Source organism: Penicillium maclennaniae (assembly GCF_028827695.1).
Source record: "Penicillium maclennaniae strain IBT 15551 chromosome Unknown utg000007l:1.0-4884863.0:1.0-4888362.0, whole genome shotgun sequence".
NCBI classification, from domain to species: Eukaryota; Fungi; Ascomycota; class Eurotiomycetes; order Eurotiales; family Aspergillaceae; genus Penicillium; species Penicillium maclennaniae.
The window spans coordinates 2,465,236-2,488,832 of NW_026623219.1; the positions used below are offsets into that span (position 1 = coordinate 2,465,236).

General features: G+C 50.6%; 6 protein-coding genes across 6 annotated transcripts; 2 read left to right on the plus strand and 4 right to left on the minus strand.

Annotated features, from left to right (window-relative positions):
- Positions 1-1,517: 1,517 nt before the first annotated feature.
- N7477_008144 (uncharacterized protein) lies at positions 1,518-2,872 on the plus strand (the record flags this gene model as incomplete). The annotated part of the gene is made up of 3 exons (XM_056969807.1): positions 1,518-1,939; positions 1,991-2,276; positions 2,327-2,872. The coding sequence occupies 3 exons, from the start codon at positions 1,518-1,520 to the stop codon at positions 2,870-2,872; spliced, it is 1,254 nt and encodes a 417-aa protein (XP_056819839.1).
- Positions 2,873-3,684: 812 nt separating this feature from the next.
- On the minus strand, positions 3,685-5,427 carry N7477_008145 (Ras-GEF domain-containing protein; the record flags this gene model as incomplete). The annotated part of the gene is made up of 1 exon (XM_056969808.1): positions 3,685-5,427. The coding sequence occupies one exon, from the start codon at positions 5,425-5,427 to the stop codon at positions 3,685-3,687; it is 1,743 nt and encodes a 580-aa protein (XP_056819840.1).
- Positions 5,428-5,497: 70 nt separating this feature from the next.
- Positions 5,498-7,264, minus strand: N7477_008146 (Guanine-nucleotide dissociation stimulator CDC25; the record flags this gene model as incomplete). Its single annotated transcript, XM_056969809.1, has 3 exons — positions 5,498-6,643; positions 6,700-6,948; positions 6,971-7,264. The coding sequence occupies 3 exons, from the start codon at positions 7,262-7,264 to the stop codon at positions 5,498-5,500; spliced, it is 1,689 nt and encodes a 562-aa protein (XP_056819841.1).
- Positions 7,265-16,668: 9,404 nt separating this feature from the next.
- N7477_008147 (uncharacterized protein) lies at positions 16,669-16,893 on the plus strand (the record flags this gene model as incomplete). Its single annotated transcript, XM_056969810.1, has 1 exon — positions 16,669-16,893. One exon carries the CDS (start codon positions 16,669-16,671, stop codon positions 16,891-16,893), a length of 225 nt encoding a protein of 74 aa, XP_056819842.1.
- A 270-nt stretch (positions 16,894-17,163) lies between these two features.
- On the minus strand, positions 17,164-20,460 carry nut1 (putative RNA polymerase II mediator complex subunit Nut1; the record flags this gene model as incomplete). Its single annotated transcript, XM_056969811.1, has 7 exons — positions 17,164-17,489; positions 17,518-18,276; positions 18,330-19,368; positions 19,449-19,511; positions 19,560-19,810; positions 19,865-19,940; positions 20,023-20,460. The coding sequence occupies 7 exons, from the start codon at positions 20,458-20,460 to the stop codon at positions 17,164-17,166; spliced, it is 2,952 nt and encodes a 983-aa protein (XP_056819843.1).
- A 680-nt stretch (positions 20,461-21,140) lies between these two features.
- On the minus strand, positions 21,141-22,802 carry N7477_008149 (uncharacterized protein; the record flags this gene model as incomplete). Its single annotated transcript, XM_056969812.1, has 4 exons — positions 21,141-21,554; positions 21,578-22,342; positions 22,409-22,539; positions 22,757-22,802. 4 exons carry the CDS (start codon positions 22,800-22,802, stop codon positions 21,141-21,143), a joined length of 1,356 nt encoding a protein of 451 aa, XP_056819844.1.
- Between the last annotated feature and the right edge of the window lie 795 nt (positions 22,803-23,597).

Here is a 23,597-nt window from a genome sequence, read left to right on the forward strand (position 1 = left end):
TTTGGGAATATAAATTGAAGATGTATCATTTCGTCCCCGAGGGCGGGGTTAAGCTGTTTACCAGTCATAATTGTCAAATGAGTTTAGTTTCTAATAAATGGGAAACGGCGCATGAACTTAGTCTAGACAGAAGGTTCAGAGCGTTATCTCGGCTGGGTGAATGGGTTCTTTCTCGGCAAGTAGACCAGCCTGTTCATTGTCTCGATGCGAAGTTCGGCCCAGAAAGAGCGTTCGAAAGATCGGGAGACGCCAGATCCTGACCGGTTGCCTTCTTTCTGGACACATGCACTTACAACACCCATAGGGTTTTCAATATTAAGTATCCAGATTCCGCTGCCTTGTCGATTCCTATGTTCGTAAGAGTGTCCGAGAATACGACCACAGATCGTAGTACAAGCAGCCTCGGTCGCTGCCATGCTTAACTGACACATCTTACCCAGAAACAGCGGAGCAGACATATGGCCCTCGCATGGTTTTGGGGGAAGGGTAACACATGTTGGCAAGGAGCGAAAGAAGTTGTTTGATCCCAATTTCGCTATTCTTCGGTCCGTGAGAATAGTAGCACTACGTAGTCTCGCAGCTTTTGACATCTCCTGGTCGATTTGTCAGACCATCAGCATTTCGTGGTCCGTAATGTTCAGGTCTTGTGCGTCAATGAAGACCCACGGGTTTACGACATCACATATTGTGCTTTTGGTGTCTTTTTCTTGGATGTCCTCGACAATGAGTGTGTCTGTTCAGTGCTTAATTCCAGTTTCAGGCGATGCGAGTGATCATTATGAGGCTGCAATAGTCAGGATCTCTAATCAAGCTTGTTCCTTGCTATGGACAAAATTGCAGGAACTACAGACCCATTTTGACCCAGTCCGAGATCGAACATATCCAGAGATCTTAGAAGATGAAAGGTGAGCCTTAGCCGTAGGCCCATCTCCACTCTGTTCAGCCCTAAATAAGGACATCTTCGTGGTAGTCGCAGCGCCTCTTTACCTGCCCGATCATTGAGAAGCCTTTACACGTCTCTATTGAGCAGTGGTGTTTTGTCATTTGCTTTGGGCCTGATTTGGGTTATTTTAGTTGACCGTCTCACCAAAAAGTGCTCCTCTTCCCTTTTGGCACACATTCTCTAAAGTCCCATACCTCAGAGGCCGCTGTGAGATCCGATGACAAGCTATGAGTTGGCCCCTTATTATATTACTCATTATTTTTAAGACTACTCTAAAATTGTTCTATCTCATTTGTTTTCGGGTTGCCGTCATGCTCGAAGAAATGCTGATCTTGTTCTAGCCTGGTACCTTTCGGTTCCATGGTTCTCATGTTTTCACCAAGAACTGAACTATGGCACACACTTCCTCGTCTATATCGGTTTGATTCACTAGACCTCTTTCCACCCCATACACTATCTCTTTCAGGCATAGTAACTTGAAGCATGCCTATATTATCTCCCTCTTTTGCTCTTCTGTCTTTCTCTTCTTTCCTTCATCACCCTTCAACTCCCTTATCTCTAGGGCACTACCAACATGACACTACGCCGACAGCAGAAACCTCACTGGCTTTGGCACCATAAGCGCCGCGAAGCCCAACTTTGCATAATTCTCAAATCTCTACAAGAGTCTACTGAGGACCAGATCACTTCCAGGAGGGCACAGCACAGCGGCATGCAACTAAACCCTCTCGATTTCGAGACTGGCGATACCGCGCCCTCCATAACGCTTTTTTTCGCTCCTCGGGACGACAACCACCTCCTCATCAGGAAGACTCTGTCCCAGCTACAGAAGAACAACTTTTTCCGCTGCTCCCTCGGCACTGGCACCAAGTACCAAGACAAATCCCAGCGTCAGCTCAATAATATGCTTCGAAGCGCGCTCGTCGAAACCTTCAAGGACTACCACAGCATCGCAAACCGATCTCGCAACGTCGTCGCGGATCTGCATCGCTACGAGTACGAAGTATGCTAATTTACCGCGAAGACGAAAGAATCTAACACAGGCAGGGATGACGGGTCTTTCAATAGCGCCATTTGCCACAATGGCAAGCAAGCCAATCTCCGAGTAGTGACTTCTCACGAGCTTCGTTCTGAAAACCATCGAATGCGTCGTAACCACCAAGTCCTCACTATCTCTATCAACGAGCATCCTGGTGCTCTTCCTTCAATCACTGAAATTCAATTTCTGGTCATCCAGATCCGACAAGCTATGCGCGCCGAGCGAAAGCTGGGTTTTTTCAAAAACCCATACACCAGAAACAGTCAGCCTAGAATGACCAAATACGAGTTCCCAGTGAGTTTCTCGATTAAATCTACATAGGCCATTAACTAACGACCCCGCAGACTCTGGTCACCATTATCTACCGCGGAGGCTACGTCCGAGTCATTCACGGCTATATGGATGGCACGCTCAGAATCCAATATACAGAGCCGAGACAAGTTACCGTCAACAACTTTGAGTCAATGATGGAGAAACTTCTCCAATGGAGTCTCCCCGAGATACAAGGCGATCCCACAAAAGTCGTCACGCTCCCAACGATCCAGGAGGAGGAGGAAGACTCTACAGAGCAAGACATTCAGCTCCCAAGAATAACGCGATTGACAAGACAAGAGATGAACCAGCTCAATACCTTCTTGCAACGCTGCCTCAAGTCACAATCCAATTTTACTCATGCCTGTCTCTACCAACCATTCTCGCGCAACACTAACCACAATAACGTCCGCTCCAAGTACTTTTTCAGCAAGTGCGCATACAATTCCTGCATGTTGCAACGCCCCATCGCATGCAAAAGAAATATCTGCAAAACACCACATTCTCCCAAACCAAAGCCCAATTCAAATTTTCGGGTCTTGAGTCCTGATGATCATTTATTGACTCCGTTCGTTTAAAGAGACGCTCGATTACTTGAACTCTTTTTTCCCCTCATGTTTGTTTCATATTCGTCGCTCATGTTGACGCTTATATCTATGAGGCATTCGTGACACCCATGGATTGAGCGAGGGGATGCAGACCTAGTTGTGCGGGTTGTGCACGACACCCCGGTGAGACTTGTACCTTTTCGTGGTGCCGGGGATAAGTAGCCAGTCGTCACTGGGTGAAACTAAACAAGTCAATCGGTGTATATGCTACTACAAAATCCGAAATTATAGACAAAAAGATGGAGATAAAACTTGGGTTTAAATTGGAATTTGGACAGGATTTCGACAGGATTTAGATTTACGTCTTACTTAGAGTGGATGTGGATTTACAGTTACGAATAGAACCTCCAAGTTGAAGTTTGAGGAAAGCATTTTCTGCATTGACAGGTTTTGAATATATCACTTGTACAGAAGCCTCGAGGCCTTTTTCTTCGAAAAGAAAGGATAAACTTGAAGTAAAAGCCCTTTTTTATCCACCGAAGAAACCCATAAAGAACAAGAGGAAACGAAAAGAAGGCCCTGTGGTACTCCATGTCCAGCCCGGACCCAAATTCCCGTCGCTTTTCTGATGCCAGTCCTTGGACGATAAAACAAAAAAGACACGAGCGCCGCCCGATAAGAACAAATGGATATTCACAGAACATTGGAGGTAAAAGAATCAGATATGCAGCCAGCATACATAAAGATGGCAGGAATAGATGGAGTAAGAGCCCAAGAACGCAAAGTAAATAGCGCAGGTCATTAGTCGTAAATGTAAGGGGGTATTGAATAGAAATGGTTGTTTAGCCGTGGGTCGCGACGGACTTCGGCTTTGATGGGTAGGTCCATGAGAGGAAATCAAATTTGTCCTTGGCATTTTCGAGGATGGTGGAGTTGTTGGACTCGGAATGAGGCTGTGCGGCCGCCTGTGCCGCAGCTTGCGCTTGCAGGTTTGTGCCGCTGCGAGAGCCCTCGCGGGGTTCTAGGACTAGGGATCGGCGGTAGAAGGTTTGAGCTGTGGTCTCGCCATTTGACCGGACACGCACAAGTTCGTTCTGCATCCAAGTCTGCAGCTCAGGAACCTCGGTCAAGCGGTAAGGAATCTGGAAGCGCTGGAGTTCGCTTATGATGCGAGCTGTCTTCATGTGCTTGTCAAAGTTGATCACGGCCATCTCGCCATCGTCAGTGGGGAGAGTTCGAAGAGACTGATTGCCGTGGTCGACAAAGGTCAGATCAGTGAGGTAGGTACCGACAAATGGAAGACACGGAGGAACATGGTTCTGCAGACGCTTGCGCAGCTCCGCGTAGTTCCGAGATACATCCACGATGGTACGGAGATATTCCAGGGAGTTCTTGGTTTTCTGGGACACAATATCCCATGTTCGCTTCAGACGGGAGATCATTGATAAGTTCAAAGAGCAGATGATAGCCATGAGGGAGTCATAGTTGTTGAGCTCAAGGCACTTGTTTGCAATCTTGACCCAGTGCTTAATAGTGGCCGCGCGCTTCTTCGGCTCCTCCAGGTAGAGAATAGAGTCGGCGACCAAGTGAGCCAAATCTGTCGAGAGAGTCGACATAGCGCGAACGTTGACGGCCAGAGAGCCCGATTTGCGCATCCATTCAGTGTCGAGGAGTTCCTCAGGAAGAATGGAACAGAAAATACGGGACTCCTTGATAGTCAACTGACGAGCCAACTCCAGTGGGTCGAAGTCAAGGATGGTGATCGCGGCATCACCGGTCTTCCACTGCTTCAACAAGTTGGCTTCCTTCTTTCCAAGGATAGGAGCAGGAAGAGGAGTATCGGGGTGAATGTATTGAGCAATGGCAGTATTGGTCTTGCCCATGGAAGAGACCAGGCGAGGCACGACCGGTCCGTGAACGGCCGAGACTTTCTCAGCAAGATCTAAAAGACGCTTACCAGCGGTAGGTAGCTCGGAGGCAAGACGAGTCTTGGCGAAATTTACGACGAAGTCCAGGGCATCGTTGTCCCGGTCGTGGCGCCAGTGAGACTCAAGCCAGCCTTTGAAGATATTGTAAACACGCAGGCGGACTGGTCCGGCAGCATGTGGGGTATCTCCAATGTACTCGAAGCGTTCGGCCAACGCCTCGGCAAACTCCAAGGGTGTCGCAAACAGACGGAATGTGAGGTAGAAGGTGGAAACAAACAACGCATCAGGAGTGGATTGGTGGGCGGTGAGCTTCTCGATCAAAGCACGAAGACTACCACCCATCACCTGGCCCTCCTTGTAGATCAATTCGTGTGCGTAAGTCTTCTCCAAGAGGTGAGCCTCGGTCTCCTCATTCTCCTCGGCCAGGGTCGAGTAGCTCACACTCTCCTTTAGCGACGGCTGGTTAAAGCTGCTGCTAATGTCAGGAGAGGTGGCTCGTGTGGAGGTACGAGAGACACCGCTCATTTCAGAGTCGCGGAGGTGGCTGTTGTAAGTGAAGCTGCTACCCGTGCTTGTGACACCCCGGCTGAAGGTCTCGCTCACGTCTGACTTGGGGTGGCTCTCACGGTAACCGCTCTCGTATGAAGAGAAGGACATATTTTCGAGATGGGTGGGAAGAATGGCAGAGTTTGGGAGTGAAGAGAGCGCGGAGTGGTTGGCCGAGGAGTTAATGTGCGATTGGAAAGTTGATGGTGTGGTAGCGTCGGTGAGGGCCGGGGTCGAAGGGGAGTAGGTCGAGTTTGGAATCTGAAGAGGCGGAGGGGGTAGACGAAGGGAGATCTCTTGAGGTTTTCTCTTCACGGGGAGTGTCGTCTGGCTCCTGTGAGTCCGCACTACCAGGCAGCTCCTGGTATCCGGTCTCAACCGGGTCGAGCTCGATATCGCCGATCTGCTCAAGTACTAGGCGGGCTTTAGCAAGACAGATGCCAGCGGCTCGCACACAGTCGGTGGCAGCGTCGACCAGGCGCTTGCCCTCGTCGGGCATGAAGATCAGGTCGTCCTCCTGGCCACTGGCCGGACGGAAGACATCGCGTGCGGCGTGAACAAGGTCCGACAGCTTTTCACACATGGCCTCGCGTGCTTCCTCCAGGAAGATAGTGCGCTGGCCGTCGTGCTCGTAAACAGTCTCAACGACGTTCAGCAGGGCGCGACAGGATTCAACAGCCTGCTGAGTAGTAACGACCAATTCGGTAGAAGAGCGAGATTGCATGTGAAGGCCGATGAAAGATCCAAGCACACCGAGGAAGGCGTCATAAGAAGTGCCCAGGCGTTCTGAGGCCAAGTTCTGCGAACGAACGGCGGAGGAAGGTCCGGAGTAGGAAATCCTGTGAGACACAGACATGCGTTTCGTTGCTACTGAGATCGGCCGAGGGGTGTGGTCAAGCATCTCGGTCCGTACCGATGCGCGACTCTGATCCATGCGGCTGCAGTTCAACAGGCGGGATTCGATTCGCTCGTCGGGAACATCGGCGATGTTAAAGGTCTCTGATGCCGGGGTTGGGGGCATGTCGTACTGGCTACGGCTATCATTCGCGCCTTGCAGCTCAGCAATAGTTCTCGTCAGCCCAACCTCCTCATTCCAAATGTCCAGAAACCGAACTCCACGTGTCACGATTTTAAAAGCCTTCAGCAGCATCTCATCCAAGATGGCCTCGACCTCATCCTCGTTGGGAGTTCCATTAGCAACATCCTGGAACTTCTTAGCAGTCTTAACAAGCGACGAAAGATCAGAAAGCAAAGCCTTGCGAATCCTGCGGAGTCCGTCGTACTTCCGAACCAAAGTTGATTCTCGAGTCAAACACTCGGATTTCTCCTATCAAAGGGTCAGACACGGCTCTAATTATCTTTCCATCCGTCCAAAACACTTACCAGAAGAAACCGAACGCCAGCAATCGGACCTCTCATCAGATCTTGGTTCCCAAAATCCTTCAGCGATGACCCGCATCCTCCTCGAATGATATCCCAGAAGTCAGTCAAGGCCTTCAGTAAAGGACGCATCGGCAATTGGTCATAAGCTTCACAATAGTTCGTCGGCAACCAACCGCGGTTCCCAGACTCTAACAAGGTACCATCGGCCCAGCCATTGGTGTGAACGGAGTGAACCAGAATAATATCTCCCTGCTCTTAGGGGGAGAGTGACCGTCGATGGCGAGACATTACCGGCCGGATGAAAAGGATAGAATGCGCGAAGGTAATTGTGGAAGACGGCCCTTGGTGGCTCTTGCGGTTCTGGTTGTTCTTGTTGTCCTTGTTCCATATTGTGTGCTGTCGTTCCCAAAGGCGTCATGGGCGGAGTCATCTCAGACTGGCTGAGACTAGAATGGAAAGGACCCGGGACGAGCCTCGAGTCGTCAGAAGTCGTGTTGAAGTCGGCTAAATTTGAATTCGACTTGACGATCTTTAACGGGGGTATGTTCGGCTTCATTGATCCCATCTCTTATCGAACTGTGATCGCAATGCTCTTTCCCGATAGCCAGTATGGTCACGGACCGAGGCGTTCATGCGTAGGAAGAAGCAGCTGACATCCTTCGGTTCCAATCTAGCAGACGGGTGGCGAGTCGTCAAGGATTGAAGGGAGGGGCTAAGAATTGGATCGCCAGATGGCTGGGGATGATCCTGGACAAGGTCAATTGCTGGTCTCTCAAGGGCTGAACGAGTGAGAGCCCTATAGGGATCCAAGGTGTTTGTTCCAAATAGAGTGGAATGTCAATTGCAGGGAAGGGAGTGTATAAGGAATGCTGGGGGGGCAGGATCATGGAGCGGAGACACACACACCTCCAATAAACAATTAATCAAACTATAAACAGCAACAAACTTCACAAGAGAGCCCGGAACATCCAAAAGCCCCAGCCGAGTATGACAAGTCGCAATCGATAAACAGATCGAGTGTCAGTGCGTGGTTGGGAAGTAACACTCTATGAAGGGGAAAGTCTTGGAGCCCTTGGAAAGCCCTAGGCCTATTGAAGATCGCAGCAAGGACGGTAGACCTGCGGACCTGTGCAATAGCGGATGACGAAAGTGGAATCCCTGGGGTTTCGGGTCCTCACACGCAAGGAGAAAAGGGATGAATGAATGTTCTATTGCCCGAATACTAATGGAAAACCCAAAGATCGGGGTTGTTCAAGAGGGGTCAGAAAAGAGGGACTGGAAACCAAAAGAAAAAGGAGGGCGAGAGCCTGGGAATAAGAGCTGGAGTCGAGGATCCAGTTGATTCTTCTGGGACTCGATCGGGACGATCCATGTGGACTCCACTTGCATACGGATGGTATCTTCGTATCGTACCTGATTTCTGGTATTTGGTATCTGCTGTTTTACCGTACTTTCATACGGGTAAAATTACTGTCGAGCCTTATACTTTATCCATCTGTACATCCGAGGGCAATAGTACCAGCATTTGGGCCCCCCTCTTTTGACCTTGGTTTTTTTTTTCTTCAAATTATTTTTGCTTTTCCTCTTACGTTATTTTTTTTTTTTGGTGAAAAAACCCCCCCCCCTCCCCCCAAATCTTTATTCTCAGTTTTCTATCTCAAGGTTAACAAAAAGTAATGCCATGGTATTAGCTATGGCCCCATCTCTAGAAATAGCCATTCTTTGGTAGCGGTCTACACTAGTATCCCTAGGACCCGCGCGTAAAGAATAGCTATGATTTCATAGCCACCTAATCTACCGAACGCTTCCCGTTCCAGGCTCTCCTCAAAAAAGTCGTTTTTAATTTGTTCAAAAATCCACAAAGTTAAGCCGCACCACCTATCAAACCACCGGACGCAAATAAATCCTGTGGGGTTAACCCGTCCCTGTCTCGAAATGCACTGACCGTGTGCGCCTCCATACCAAGACTCGATCAGTCACTCGGTGGCGACGCTCCTTTCACGTTGCTTGTCAAGTATCCTCCGGGGATCGACGGCGCAGCGTCCGGGCCCAAAGTGACAGCAGCCATGAAAGTTTCTTTTCCCCTCAGCAATCAAGCACTCGAGCTAGGTACTTTTGTAGAAAGAACAAGCCGTGCTGCTCTCGTGATGCCTATTTGCCTGGAATTTTTGATTGCCATCGCTACCTTCGCCGAGAGCGCAAACGCGACTAGACTATTAAGCCCTGCTCCAACAAATACACCAAAATCGACAACGTGATCATTAGCCTTGCCCCTCTTTCTTTGTTTCCCCCTCCCGCGTGGGGCGGTGGTGGATATCGAGATATGAACCGATGAAAGCCAAAGGCAGGTTCGCGTTGGCAGCTCCACAAACGCGCCGCCCTAGATTGGAGCTACCGCAGCGTTCCAACGTCACGGCCCATTGCAGACAGCCCGAGACGGGCGTCTCCAGCAGGGGCATAGTTTTTCGAGGTGCAGCGGCTGGGCATGCAACGAGAAAATCTTGACGTGGACCCGCCATTGTCTCAAGACCCTTCTCAGGATCAAGTTGCTTAGCTAGGAAGTAGTTTGGAGCGAAGCCAACTCGAGTCAGCGTACTTTTGTATCGGCTGCATTGGCGTTGGGGCGAAAACCTGGTCCCCGATTGCATCTGTGGCGATAACATTAAAATTTTTAATCACTTTCAAGGGAAAGGAATAAAAATAATCAATTGATGCCACCTTTAGTTCAGTTCACAAACTGAACAGAGCGTGGGGAGCTATGATCACATCGCATAGCGAACAGATGGGGGAAAAACCGACCGGGCTATAATTGAGTCGAAAGCTCTGAAAATTATGAAATTTCGGGGGGCGATCATTGGGTCTAACGGTCTAGACTCCGGTAACTTAGTGACTCGGTAAGCAAAGCGGAATCTTAATACAACGCGATACAAAATCTACGATCATTCTTGCCCCCAGCTTCAAGCTGCACGGACTCGGTGACTCTGCAGTTGCCAGTCCGCAATGCAATTTTCAGACGCAGGCCTCACCTCACGGTTGAACATCACATGTGCTATGGAAAGAACGGCGCTGTCAGAACGAGCTCAAGAGGAAAATAATACTCCGACGCAGCTCGGAGGGTCCAATAGGCTCGCGTGCTGTGACTGAGCTGCAAGCCTCTCCACAATATCACAGTGGCTCCCACGATGGCACACATAGCTTCTCCCCATCACTGATACGCGATCAGCGGTCGTAGGCTTGAAAGAGGGAGAAGCTCCGCCGCCGGCACGGCATTGAACCGTGGAACGCATGCGGGCGAAGCCATGCTTGGACCAGATGTCGTGCTGTTGTCCCTTTTCAATGGGGCTCCCTTTTCCGGTTTTCACTTGCCACCGTTTGTCTATTCGTGCTACAGCACAATCGGTGACATGCAATTAATCCAGATTCGTCTTATACCGACAAGGGCGTTTGTTCGGGTTCACTTCGCGATAATCTAGTGCTGACTGGCAAGTTTGCTCATCTATCGAGGCTGCATTGCGCCGCCCATTATGGGTAGAAACACACGAGACTAGTGCCCAAGCAGTGGGGCGGGAATAATGTCCCTTTTTTTGATATGCAGGTACTTCTCGTGACGAGTAAGACAGGTTGAGCTACGGGCTTGCTGTCATCACGTTTGGGAGGGGGGTCGCGGAAGTTCGTCGTCGCTTCATTCCGCCGAGCTTGGGCTTCAGGCTACACATGGTACATGGACGCGTCGAGACCGTCAAGGTCTGACGGAAAATGTACAGTAGGATTACAAACTGATTAGTTTGGATATCTCAGACCCATTATCTCATTTACCGAGGAGAAGCAGTTGAACAGAATTGATCTCTACCCGAAAAGGGTTTCGTCTCGACGTTCAGTAGTTCCGGGTGCCTGACTGATTCGCGGGGTATAGCGATACATGTTTCTTTCCCGGAAGGAAGTTCCACTGCCGGCCTCTTGGCTTTTCCGGTAGGGAATATTTGAGCTGACCTCGGTCGCATGCAAAATATCTGAGTCGTCGGTCTGAATTTCAAGCCAGGATCGAGATGAAGGCAATCACCCGAGGATCTACGTGGAACGTGACTAATAAAATAGGTGTTTTCTCCCGAAAAGACTCAAATGTTAAGAAACTGACGTATCCACAAGTCTCTATTGGCTGTACCTGACATCAAATGGTGAACAGTTCTCTAGAGTCCGGCCTCGGTGTCCAACGACGTATGTGAGGGTTAGACGGTTCGCGTAGAATATCGAGCGGAATACAGTCTCGTGGAATCAAGATCGTGTGAGATACTAAGGTCTCCGACAGCAATACACAACCTGTACTACCAGGCTCCTCATATGCAAAGCTGGAGTCCTCTGCAAGCAACAAGAAAGATTTCTTGGATCGAACGTCCAAATGTGATGTCGTTTGTGAGCTCGGCGTCATACACCGCTAACTTGGATCCCAACATGCTGACACCAGAACCCACCACCGTGGCTTGCAATCTCTGTGATGCATGATATGCATCATTTCCAAGTTTTTTCAAACATGCAGACTCATGCCGTGCAACCTTGTGGCTTTTGATCGATGACCGAGGATCGTAGAGGCCGGAATGACGAGCTCATACACGCTGTACCTGCATCCGAAACTGAACTTGGAACAGGTGGCCCGACCCTCATCGAAATCGATGTGTTGACTCGTGTGTGACGACGATGATGCATCTAACCAGCCAATATATGTCACGTTAGCGAAAGAGATCCATGAATTGACATCGACACTGAGTACCTTCCTTTTTTCTTTTGCGCGTATTACTGACAGCCGCTCTTGATACTGACTCGGCGAAGATCCAGCTACGCCACTGCAATTCACTGTTTTACAAACCCGCGTTTTCGTGCGTCTAAGGAGTATATTCCCTTCGAAGTCCCAGTGCTGCCATGGCTATGTGTAGTATGTGCTATACGTCAGATCGTACATAACCTCGGATCCTTGGATCATCATTCCTCCCACCACAAGCCAAGCTTGTTACATCAGGCTATGATGTGAACAGATACGGAAGAGGAGAAGGGATTGGAAATAATACCCACCCGGGATTTTCCTTAAGGTAAGTCTACAAATCGAACCCAAATGTCGGACATCTATTCTCTCGCAACTCCAGCCCTGGAACAAAGAGTGGATCGCTGAGGAAAAGTCATGGTGGCGTCAGTCGAGGCGAGTGAGCCCTACATCCAGGGAAAGAGGAGTCTAAACCCGCAAAGATACCTAGAATTCATGGATCACCACGCCTCAAAGGGTAGATCGTCTCATGCTTGGATCCAATTCCGAGAAAGTCAAAGCATGTGGTGGATCTTGATAGTCGCCCCGGGTAAGTGGTCCACGGAACCACTAGAGTGCCACACACAATTGATTGCGTATAGTGACAAGCGCGTTCAGATACCGGTATTAGATATTCCATTACCTCGGTCTCGGACGTTTCCAAAAAAAAAAAATACCGAGAAAACACGCAAACGGCGCATGAAATGGAGTCCGGAAAGCCAAGAACCCGTGGACCTCAGAAGGCTGCGCGACTCCACTGATCAAAACTCCACAATAACTCAGATATATCTCAGAAATGGTGTAATGGTGGGCTATCGCAGGATTCGGAAAGGAATCCGTGAGAGGCAACACGAATCCACTCCTAAATGAACTTCTGCTGCGCCCACGCGGACATTGGCCCATTTGATCCCACACGAACGGTTCAGCCGGCACGAAGGAAGCGCGACGCATAATCTCCCGGTCCCTGTCCATGACCGCGGCGCCACTAGGCAAGGTACGATCAAATGAAGGACCGTCGCCCATGGCGGCTGTTTTTACCATACTTTTCACTAGCTACCCGCGGGACCTGTCGTCGGATGCCGTCCGGGGCAGCGCCACGAGGCAACGTCCAGAGGAGGTTCTTTGTTTCGTGAGATCTTTATTCTCCCCAGTGGCGATGGAGTCAGTCTCACACATTTGGAATAAGATCGGCGAGCTTCACGGGCTATGGGCTAGCGGATGGGACTTTCCGGTGTATCCAGCGACTGGGTTATCGGGATTTGTAGATGCCGAGGCAGTCAAAGAGGGGGTCTAGAGCTTTACTCTGTGGGTGCAGGTCAGCAGAATAGATTTTCGATGGTGCTACTGTACGATGCGATCATCGGTTCACAAAGAAGCGGCGGCTAGTCGATCAGAGGGCCCATATTGGTAAATGAGCTTTTTCCGATCAACAGGCCATTGAATTCAGAGAGACCAGTCACCATGTCCAAGCTTGCAATGGAAAAGCCGTTGCATGGTGAAGAGAGCCTTGGCTTATTGATTCACAATCGATAGTGCCAACGTCGCTGGCATTGCGGAGGGAGCCGCTGCGCCCCCTAAATGAGGAGCCGAGAATTGGGCCCAGAACGTCTGGAAGGATTCGAGGATCGCCCTTTTCTCATAGGACCTCCACCAGGGTCTCTCCTAGTCAAAACCTTCTCCTCGTAAAAGGTCCTCCGCGGCTGCCTTGGCTCCGAGCACGTGTTCAGCGTCGTATGCGGACCGAATGCCTTTTCCCTGTCGCCCCTGAGTCGAAAGGCACAGGGTGGGGAGAGACTAGAAAACACTAGCCTATCCGAGAACTCCGTAGTATCAAGAAACGATAGTCGCGTAGCCTCCCAGGGAACAAAGAGACGTGGAAATGAGAATAATCCCTCAAACTAGTCTGGCCCGTTGAATGAGCTGCTGTCATATGCAAGAAGTGAGGCGAATTGGGGGGTTTGGCTTCACGCAGAGAATCGATAGTTTAACTCCCACCCTTTCCGCGTCTTGGACTTTGGGACGGGATGAAGGCCGGGACATGATAGGTCTCCGTTCTTATCACTCGCGGCGTTGGAAGTTTACTCCGCGGACGGGAAGAGTGATCAGCGGCTCGTGTCTAGCACAACGTGACGAAATGGAAGACCTTGGTGATTTGGGTCTCCTAACGGTCATTGAATCCACCAGATCCCATAATTCAGTCAAGTCGGGGATCATGGGGAACTGTGCCATCTCCGCCCAACTCGGGTGAACACCTTTGTTTACGCCGGAAACAATACAATACGCGGTGTTCACTCGGCCCTAACGACTTTACCCACGGTTCAAGTGGCACGAGCTGAGAGCTCTCCACGCTCGATCAAACCTCCACCTTTGCCTCACGATGATAACCCAGAGCTACCTCGTCGATCAGTGGCAAATTAGCTGGTGCCTGCATCAGTGGATATGAGGCGAACACTTAATCTACAGCTGCGTACTTTCGCCACAAACTCGGCAGGTGGAAATCCATGCACCCAGAAACAAGAAAAGAGAGCAAAGACGAACGCATCAAGCCGCGACCCTTTCACTTGGCTCTGTCGATCGAGCAACCACTCACACCGAATCATAAGTGAGCGCCATCAACCTCGAACCAGGAGTTCGCTTGCGTGGGGGCCACGGTATCGACGATCAAACAGATGCGCACCAGTGACGAGAAACACACAGCGGGGCTTCAAGAGCTGCCCCCCCCCCCCTATGACGATGCCAGAATGTGCGCAACCCTCCACTCGAGACTGAAGATCTCCTCCCACACAGGTACTCGGGCCATTTTGCGGACAAAAAGAGCGACAGTAAGATGACGCTCAGCGGAGCGCAGTTCACTTCACTTCACCAGAAGTGAAAAACTACTGTAGGGGCAATATGCAGGAACATCACGTCAGACAAAAATCCCCGAATACCATTTCAAGGCTTGAATTCCGTTCCTGAGGAATAGCGGGCTCCGAGGCGGGCATCAACAGCCCATCAGCATGCCTTGGCCCCCTCCACGAGCATGAGCAGCATTCCCCATCAGGGGTTTCGCCGAGCGATCTATCCTTTCCCGGGCGCATGAACCTGCAATTCCTATCACGAGATACCATTGACAACCACTCTCCGCGCAGGGAAACCAATAGCGAAAGGGTGTTCCGGGACTTGCGCATCCTCCGTGGTTCCTGCAGCGTGCGCAGGCACGAGGGCAATACGCAAGTAACAATCACAAGTCTACAGTATACCGCGCATAGGTCGATTCGCCTGTCACTTTTCGCGCAGAATCGTGTCCACAATCCAAGAGCCCCTCTTCAGTTCTTGGGTAGAAAAGAAGTGGGAATGGGCTTGTCTCCGGTCGCGGTCCCGGGTTTTTTTTTTCCCCCTTCTTCTTACCATACACGGGCCCTGCGTATTGGGTCCGGCTATGCAGCAAACGAACACCTGTAGATGGACCAACACATCGGGAAGCCTTAGATGAGGATGGGCGCGATAATGGTTTCCATGGAAGGTCTAGAAAATAATAGCGTGCGCCGGCGCAATCTAGCTGTGACACTCGGGACGGCAAACGTCCTGACGGGAGATCTAGTGGCTTTTTTTCCCCCCCCAGGAATCAGTACTCCTTGCCAATCGCAGTGATGGTGTGATGTTGGCCTTGATTACGACGGGTCTGATGGGTCCCAGTTAGGAAGGTGGGTGAGACTTTGTCTGATTGACAGGGGCCGTCTCTGCTGGATATCAGCCCGTCTAGGTGCACGGGGTTTGCAGAAGTGTTTTTGTTGGCCCCGAAGGTCCTCGTGTTCGTGTTGGGTTTTCTTGGTTGTTGTTTTGATTTCCTGGGCTCTGTGTGTGGATTCTTAAACGTACGGTACGTGGTAGACTGTATCCGCAACCTACCGTGTGGACCCAGGGTCGGGGCGCATGTTTGTAGGGCAATTTAGATTCTATCGGAACTATACCGAAGCGAGCTTCGATAGTTGGCGATAAAGAACCAAACGGTCGAATGGATGACATTGATAATTGCTTCAGTCCTTTCAAGCAGCTGATCTTACGACAGAGTCTGGTACAGGCGCTGAGCTTCGTCAAAACTGCGATGCAAGTGCCCTATCTTATTCACTTTGTGAGGCGAGGCCAGCTTTGATGGTAGAAAGTACAGGGATGGTGTCTAAAAATTCACGTCCGCCGTGGGTATAGACGTGGGACACTGTAGATGCATGGGTAATTGAATTGCATAGCTCAGTCGGTGTTTGCGCTTGGGTTGGAGCAGGTGGCCTGTCGCGAAGATATATTTCCCAAAGTGTAGTTGGCCTTGTACTACCGCAGCCTTGCAATCTTGCAACCCTGTGACTTTCAACCCTACATATTCACATTTCTATTCAGGTGCAGGACTTTCCAATATATTCTATTATTCTATATCCAGATCTAAATGCAGCTTTTCATTTGAACCGAAGGCATTTCGTGGGTAGCAGTAGCTGACAAGCAATCTCGATTCTCAATCGAGTAAATAATCCCATCTGACATTATATATTATACACTCGATTGTATTACAACATAGACAGTTGGTCTTCTCTGTGACAACACACAACTGAAATTGACTAGTCAATAATTACGCTGACCCATTTGATTCATGACATCGCCGTTGCAGTGGACCGAACACCACCGACCATCCCTTGCATAAACTCGGATGCGACAAAACCGATATATCATAAGCCACTTCAACTATATAGCAACCAGGACAGATCACAATCTTGTCCCCGACTTAATAGACATGAAACTTCTCCACAGCAGACTACGGAAGTAAAAGAGGTCCTGTACCATGGAACAACATGCCCAAAGCTACAGTCTCGTCCTAGCTAGGAGTCTGAATACCATCCTTGTTCCAGGCGCGTGCCTGGATTCTTCACGCTGAGATGACCCCTCATCCTAGGGACCCCCTGGAATAGGCTGTTCAAATAATCAACACCCTTATCTCCCCTTTCGTTGTTGAAGACTGGCGCCCAAATAAGAATTACTCGGACCCCCACACATTACACGCAATACTGACTTCCGATCACCATCTAAACGAATACTGAATCTTGACTGGTAAATATACCTGATTTTCTGGTAAGGACACAAGCCACTTGGAAACCCAACACCAACCCGTTACAAATCAATGACATTGAACAATAGTCCCAAACGACAAAATGAAGCTGACAGCCATTTTCGCCGCAATCTCGCTCGCCTCCGCCGTCGCAGCGGCCCCGGTGCAGAATACACCTCGGAACCTGATCCCCGGCCTCCCGACCCCCATGTATGTGATCGAGAAGATGTATCCAAGCTCTGGGATCCCAAGGCTTGCGGGTAAGCTGGAGAAAGAGTTCCACCTCTGTATGTTCATGCTTGAGACACGGGAGATTGGCCACGACTGACGCTCTTAGAATTGAAACCATGATCAACACCCAAAGGCGTTGAGAGATGAAGCGAGACGCATCAGTACAGGGAGCTGAAAATGAGTCCTGCGGCTAGACTAGACTGCTGAGCAAAGTACCGCGGATTTTGCGGATTTGAATACCCTTCTTCTTCAATAGAGTAATGAGATGAATCACCATACAAAGAATCTCTGATGCCGAAAACCCAGAATAGGTTCACAGAAAGGACAAAACTTGAATGATTCAGTAAATACCACTATGCTCTGAGTGCTAGAACATCCCCTCCATATCTAAATCCAAGAATTCCGGATTCCCAACTGCCATATCCGCAGCATTGAGCACATCATCGATGTCATCCATGCCTGTCCCTGTACCCAACCCCATATCTTGTCCGAGACCCTGTCCCATATCATGCCCAACAACACCAGTATCGATACCCGCCGCCGCCGCAGCAGTGGCATCATCAAGCATCTGGTTGATATTATCGGTCTCATCGTCGACACCAACGCCGGCGGTAGGTTCAAGATCCATGCGATCTTGGCCTTCGACACCGAGGTGCATGTTATGAATGATATTGCTGACGTCGATGTTGGACACTTGCGTTGGGGGCGTTGATAAAGAGACCGACGCGGCGCCAGAGGCGGACGACGACCTGTGCGCGCAGGGGATCTTTCTCGGAGATTTTAGGCACGGTATCGTGTTGCAGGGCAAGTGCATCGCGGAGGGTGAGGACCGGGCAGCGGGGGAGAGCTTCCTTGCTCGAATCAACTGGGTGGCAGGTGTTCTGGTCCACGGCGAAAGACTCAGCCATAGGTGCGCAGATCATAGTCGCCGCGATATCGAGTGCAAGATCACCGCTTCCTGCTTCTGTTTGCTGCTTGACTTCGTCGAGGATTGCGGTTAATATGCGCGCCGAACCGAGGATGCGAATCCCCGCGAGAAGCTGACGGTGGGTGTAGGACTGGGGTGCGAGAGTGATCTCGGAACTTGCGCTCCAGAGGACGAGTGATTGGAGGGTGTTGCGGATACTTCCTGGGAGGCCGCCTGCTGTTTGGGCGGCCCAGTTGTCGAGTTCGGATCGGTGGCAGCTGCCGACTCGGCGGAAGGAAAGGTAGGGTTCAAGGGAGTCGAGGATGGGTTTGATGTCGGTGCGGGATTGGTGCCGTGTTCGGACGTCTTTGAGCTGTTCTTCTAAGGGACGGGCGGTGATATTCAGGACTGTTTGGTGGATGGCTTGCGCTTCGCCGGAGATGGAGTTAGGCTTGACAAGAGAGAGAAGGGTTTGTAGTGGGATTGTAGGATCGATCTCGGATTCCCAGATATGATTGCCGAGCCAGGTCAATGCGACGACTAGGGATGGTAGTAGAAAGGGTTCGAGAAGGTCTAAGAGTGTCAGTCAAGTGCCTATGGCGAGTAGACGTGTGAATCTAACTCACATTCGAAACCGCCCTTCAACGTCTCAAAGTCCAGTTTTCCAGATTCGCATGCGCCTAGGCTCTGGTCGAAAAGCGTCGCAACTAGCATATAGAATTCCTGGGGACTACAAGCAGACATGGTTTCTTCACTGATACCCTCAGCAATGAACAAAGCCGCAATCCAGCCACCTATATCCTTGTTCTGCTTCTCGCTCAGCTCCGTCAGTTTCAAGCTGCAGGAGCCCCTGTCCAGTAGTTTCAGCACAAATGAGTCATTGCTCGAGATTCCCATATCGGACGGACTCAAGTCATAGCGATACTTGAATACCAGAACTAGAAGCAAAATGCTTCCGAATTCATCATAAACTGGCTGGTTCTCGCTCTGATCATCATCCCATCGCCAAGAGTCCAAGAGGGCACAGAGAGGTTGAAGGATTTGCTTGGTAGTTCGGAAAAGAAGCATGACATCCAGTGCTTGGGGGCGCCGTGAAAGGGAATTGCAGATGTTCTTTAGAGTCATGGTCTCTTTTTGGTTGCACAGGTTGAACATGACCTCAGTAATGGCTCCGACAATAGCACCGGCATTGCCCTCCATGGACTCAATTTCACCGACCAATTGATCCGCCCGTTCGAGGTTAGAGCTGATTTGTGAGACAAGGTCATCCTTGTGGTAAGGACCGCCAACCGGTAAGGTTTGCATGGGGTTCTCGCCCAGAAGACGTTCGATGCTGGTCTCGGTGATGAGTCTGTGGGACGCGCAGGCAAACAGAAATTCCTGACGAGCATCCGATAGAACGCTACTGCCTTGCATAGAGAACATCTGAGAAAAGGAAGGGAAGGCATTCGGATCCAGTCGGCTGAGCGCTTGTGTAATACACATCTCAATACTGATGGGCACCATCGAAGCTGCAGTCATGGCCGCAAAGAATGCTGGAAGTTTGTTGACAAGGAAGGACCGGAATAAGAACATAGTCCGACTGGACTCAGTGCGATAGACGCCATTGGACAGCACGTCGAAGGACGCCGTGATTATATCTGCGACAAGGGCTTCTTGGTGGCCCTATAGACTGTTAGACGAGGAATACGGAGAGGGAATCTCACGACGTGTAAGCTAAAGCCTATAGGCGAGATCAAACTTACCTCGTAGCGATTGGTGAGGTAGTTAATGAGGATATTGTCATCAACCAACGGGCGACCAACAAGCTGACCGAATGAGCATATTTCTTGATGAAGAAGAGCAAGATCTCTTACCACGGAGTTTAGATACACATAGAGACCAGCTCTAGTGTTGATGACAGGACCGTCCATAACCGACGCCTCAAACTGGAGAGCGTTGACATTCATACCGTCGATGGCAGAATGCTCCATCGATTTAGAAGATTGCTCTCCAAAGAGATTGAAATCTTTCTGAATCGTATCCAACCGATGCCGCAATGGCAGAGATACATCGACGCACAGGGGCAGATAGCTAGATAACGCCTGACCCAACTTTGTTTTCAAATCTGGCGATACCTATCAACAAATGTGTAGACTTAACCAAATGACACAAAGCTTACCTTGACGGTCATGACTGGACAACATCTCCAGACCCTTCGTCGTCCCAGACAGCGCGGCAAGAAGAATACCGAGCGACTCAAACAAAGAGACAGCATCCGACGAGCTCATCAACCCTCCCCCCCTGCTCCCCATTCAAACTATCATGATGCCATGCAACAACAGCCACAATCCACTCAACAGTAGCTGCATAAAGGTCCGCCGCCTCAGCAACAGACCGAGGAATACTCCCAGTACTCACAGCCATCATGACATCTTGGATGACCTTAATGTCTGTCATAAGCGTACTCGCCCTCCTTTTAACGCTCAGGCCCCGGATAGAAGAATGCTTCAATAGCGCAACGAGCGCCGCGGCGCTCTTAACCCGCCCACTCTTGCATAGACTGTCAACATAGACAGGTAACAGTGGGTCCCAGGCAATCACGGAGCTTGCACGCGCCTCCAAGAGCAGATCAAGGAGTTCATCCTCTTTGACTGGGGATCGAGCCAGCATCAGCTTGGTTAGGCCTTTGAATTCGTCGACATCTACTCGATGCGCTAGGCATCGGTGGAGGAAGGTCTTCCATTGTTCCGAGGATGCTGTGTCGGGCAGCATCATGGCTGCTTAGGGCATAACAGAGCAGAATATAATGTTGGTCCGGATATATAAAAAGATTATTCAATCATTAGGTGATGGCCGGCGGGTTTCGGCGCCAGTGACTGCGATCAAATCCCAATTGGGTCGAGGGATGGCGTCTGTTTGGTGTTGGTCACGGGATTTAGATCACGTGGGCTATCGGCCGGACATTAAATGGCTGTCACCATAAGGAGTTAGAGGCTGCTGGAGTATGAAACGAATTGGAGAATCATTTGTAGCAATCACGACGGGCTAAAAAAAACATATATGTCAACTGGATGAAGTCCCGAGGTCACCAAAAAAAAATGAAGCTAAAGATTCGACTCTATGCATAAGTGGGCCCCAAGGTCCTGCAGGACTCGCAGTGGCATCTTAGTCTATCTTGAAAAAGTCGAATACCTCAATTGTGACCTCAATTGTACTCAAGTTGATTTACTAGAAAAGGAGTTTTTTTTTTTTTGGAATAATTCATTCAATTTCGTTATCATCATGACGACCCCAACGTAATGATGCTCATCAAAAGGGAATATCATCATCGAATGCAAAGGGAATCCAGCGCCTCTATAACCGCTCAACAAAAAAGCTATTAACAAAGAAAATGCCAAGGCTACTCCATGGGAGACAGCAAAGAAATCAGTCAACTTTTTCGGATGACTGATGATTTACCACCAGTCACCGTGGTGCTTCATGGCCTCAGCGACCTTGGTGAAGCCAGCAATGTTGGAGCCAGCAACGAGGGAAGGCAAAACACCCTCAGCAGGGGTGAGGTACTCCTGAGCGGTGCTGAGACCGTTCTTGAAGCAGTCCTCCATGATGCCCTTGAGGCGGCTGTCAACCTCCTCAGCAGTCCAGGAGACGCGAGCAGAGTTCTGAGCCATCTCCAGACCGGAAACAGCGACACCACCGGCGTTGGCGGCCTTGCCGGGAGCGTACCAGATGGCATTGGCACCGTTAGCCTCACGGTGGGCCTCGAAGACATCGATAGCCTCCTGGGTGCAGCCCATGTTGGAGCCCTCGGCGATGAACTTGCAGCCCGCAGCAATCAGAGCCTTGGCCTCGTCGCCGGAAACCTCGTTCTGGGTAGCGGAGGGAGAGCAACGTCGACACGGCCGACAATGTTGGTCCAGGGGCGGGCACCGGGAATGTACTTGAACTTGGAGCTGAAAGCAGTGACAGTAGCGAGCTCGGAGATCTGCTTACGCTCGACCTTGATGGCGGCGATAGCGTTGATCTCCTCGGGGGTGAAAGAGCCCTCCTCACCGTTGAGGATGAGGGCACCCTGAGAGTCGGACAGAGAAACAACGGAGCCACCGAGCTCGATGACCTTGAGGGCAGCGTACTGAGCGACGTTGCCGGAGCCAGAGACGGCGACGCGCTTGCCAGCGAAGGACTCCTTGCCACCGGAGGCATACTTAATCATGTGCTCGACGTAGTAGACGACACCGTAGCCGGTGGCCTCGGGACGGATGAGAGAGCCACCCCAGCTGCCGCCCTTACCGGTGAGAACACCCTCCCACTGGTTACGGATCTTCTTGTACTGGCCGAAGAGGAAGCCGATTTCACGGCCGGTAACACCGATGTCACCGGCGGGAACGTCAGTGTCCTGACCGATGTGCTTGCACAGCTCGGTCATGAAGGCAACACAGAAGCGGCGAATCTCGTTATCGGTCTTGCCCTTGGGGTCGAAGTCGGAGCCACCCTTACCACCACCCATGTTAAGGCCGGTCAGGGCATTCTTGAAGATCTGCTCGAAGCCGAGGAACTTCAGGATGGACAGGTTGACGGAAGGGTGGAAACGGAGACCACCCTTGAAGGGGCCGAGGGCGGAGTTGAACTGAACACGGAAACCACGGTTGATTTGGACCTTTTTTAAGTTGTCAGCGGCGAATTCTCAAAAAAAAAATTTCTTGTGACGGGCAATTTAGCATACCTCACCCTTGTCATCCTCCCAGACAACGCGGAACTGAACAACGCGCTCGGGGACGGAGACAACCTGGAGGGCCTTGCGGTACTCAGGCTTCTTCTGGAACAGAGTGGAGTTCTCAAGAGTAGAGGCAAGCTCTGGAATATGATTAGCTGGGACACTTGCCGAGGAACCACTTGCCGAGACCGGGAAAACGATTAAGTCGGAAGAGACCCGAGAAGGGCACGGAACACGGAGTGTTCCGTGAATGTCACTTAGGACATTTCGGAAAGGGTAGAGGGGCACGAGGGCACGAGGGGCAAGAGGGGGCAATAGAGTGGTAACGGCAGTAGTGGTGGTAATCGAAAGACATACCCTTGTAGGCCTGCTCGAACTCGGGCTCGGAGGGAAGGTTAGACATTTTTTGTAGATGTTGACTCTGCTGCAGGTATTAAGGGTATAAAGGTATGTATTAATCAAGAATGCTGGGCAGACTTGAGAAGCAGAGGATGGGTTGGGAAAGAAGAAAATCTAGGGGAGAGTCGGATAGTTATATAAGAGGGCGGGGAGGATGCCGGAGTCGGACGAGAGAGCCCGGACAACGTGGACGGGGAAAAAAGGGAACAGAAGATCACGTCCCAAAGGTCTCAAGGGTACGTAGGGACGGTAGCACAGGGTGAAGGGCCAATGTTTGGAAACATGAAACCCAATGGTTTCCGTGGGAAGAGAGTCCGAAGTTTGGGGCCCACACGGTAAATTTTACTTATCCTTTAAGGTCAGAGATTGCTTATCTAGTGGCGGCACCCGACTTTACTTTCTTCACCCTTCACCCGGGCAATCACAGTAAGCAAGAGACTGACAGGAGATTTGCCGCTCTCGGATCCTGCATCCTGCTCGTTCCGTCTTAATTTCGTTCCTGCCCAGGAGTCGTTGACCCATCGGATCGGTCCTCTCCGATGCCTGTACTGTACAGCATGGAGCTAATGTAACCTAGAGTTGAGTGCATAGCATAACGTAGGCGAGGTTATGCCTCATACACGATGCATCAACATAAAATCTCTTCCTGTTCCCTCTGAAGCATCGATCGTTCCTTGCTGAATAAATTCATAGAGGAACCCGCCACCAGCTTCCTGCTTCGGCAATGGCTTCGGGAAAATGGGAAAGTGATCACGTGCCATGCCGCAAACGGTACCAGGCTAGTCCGAAGTAGGCAAGG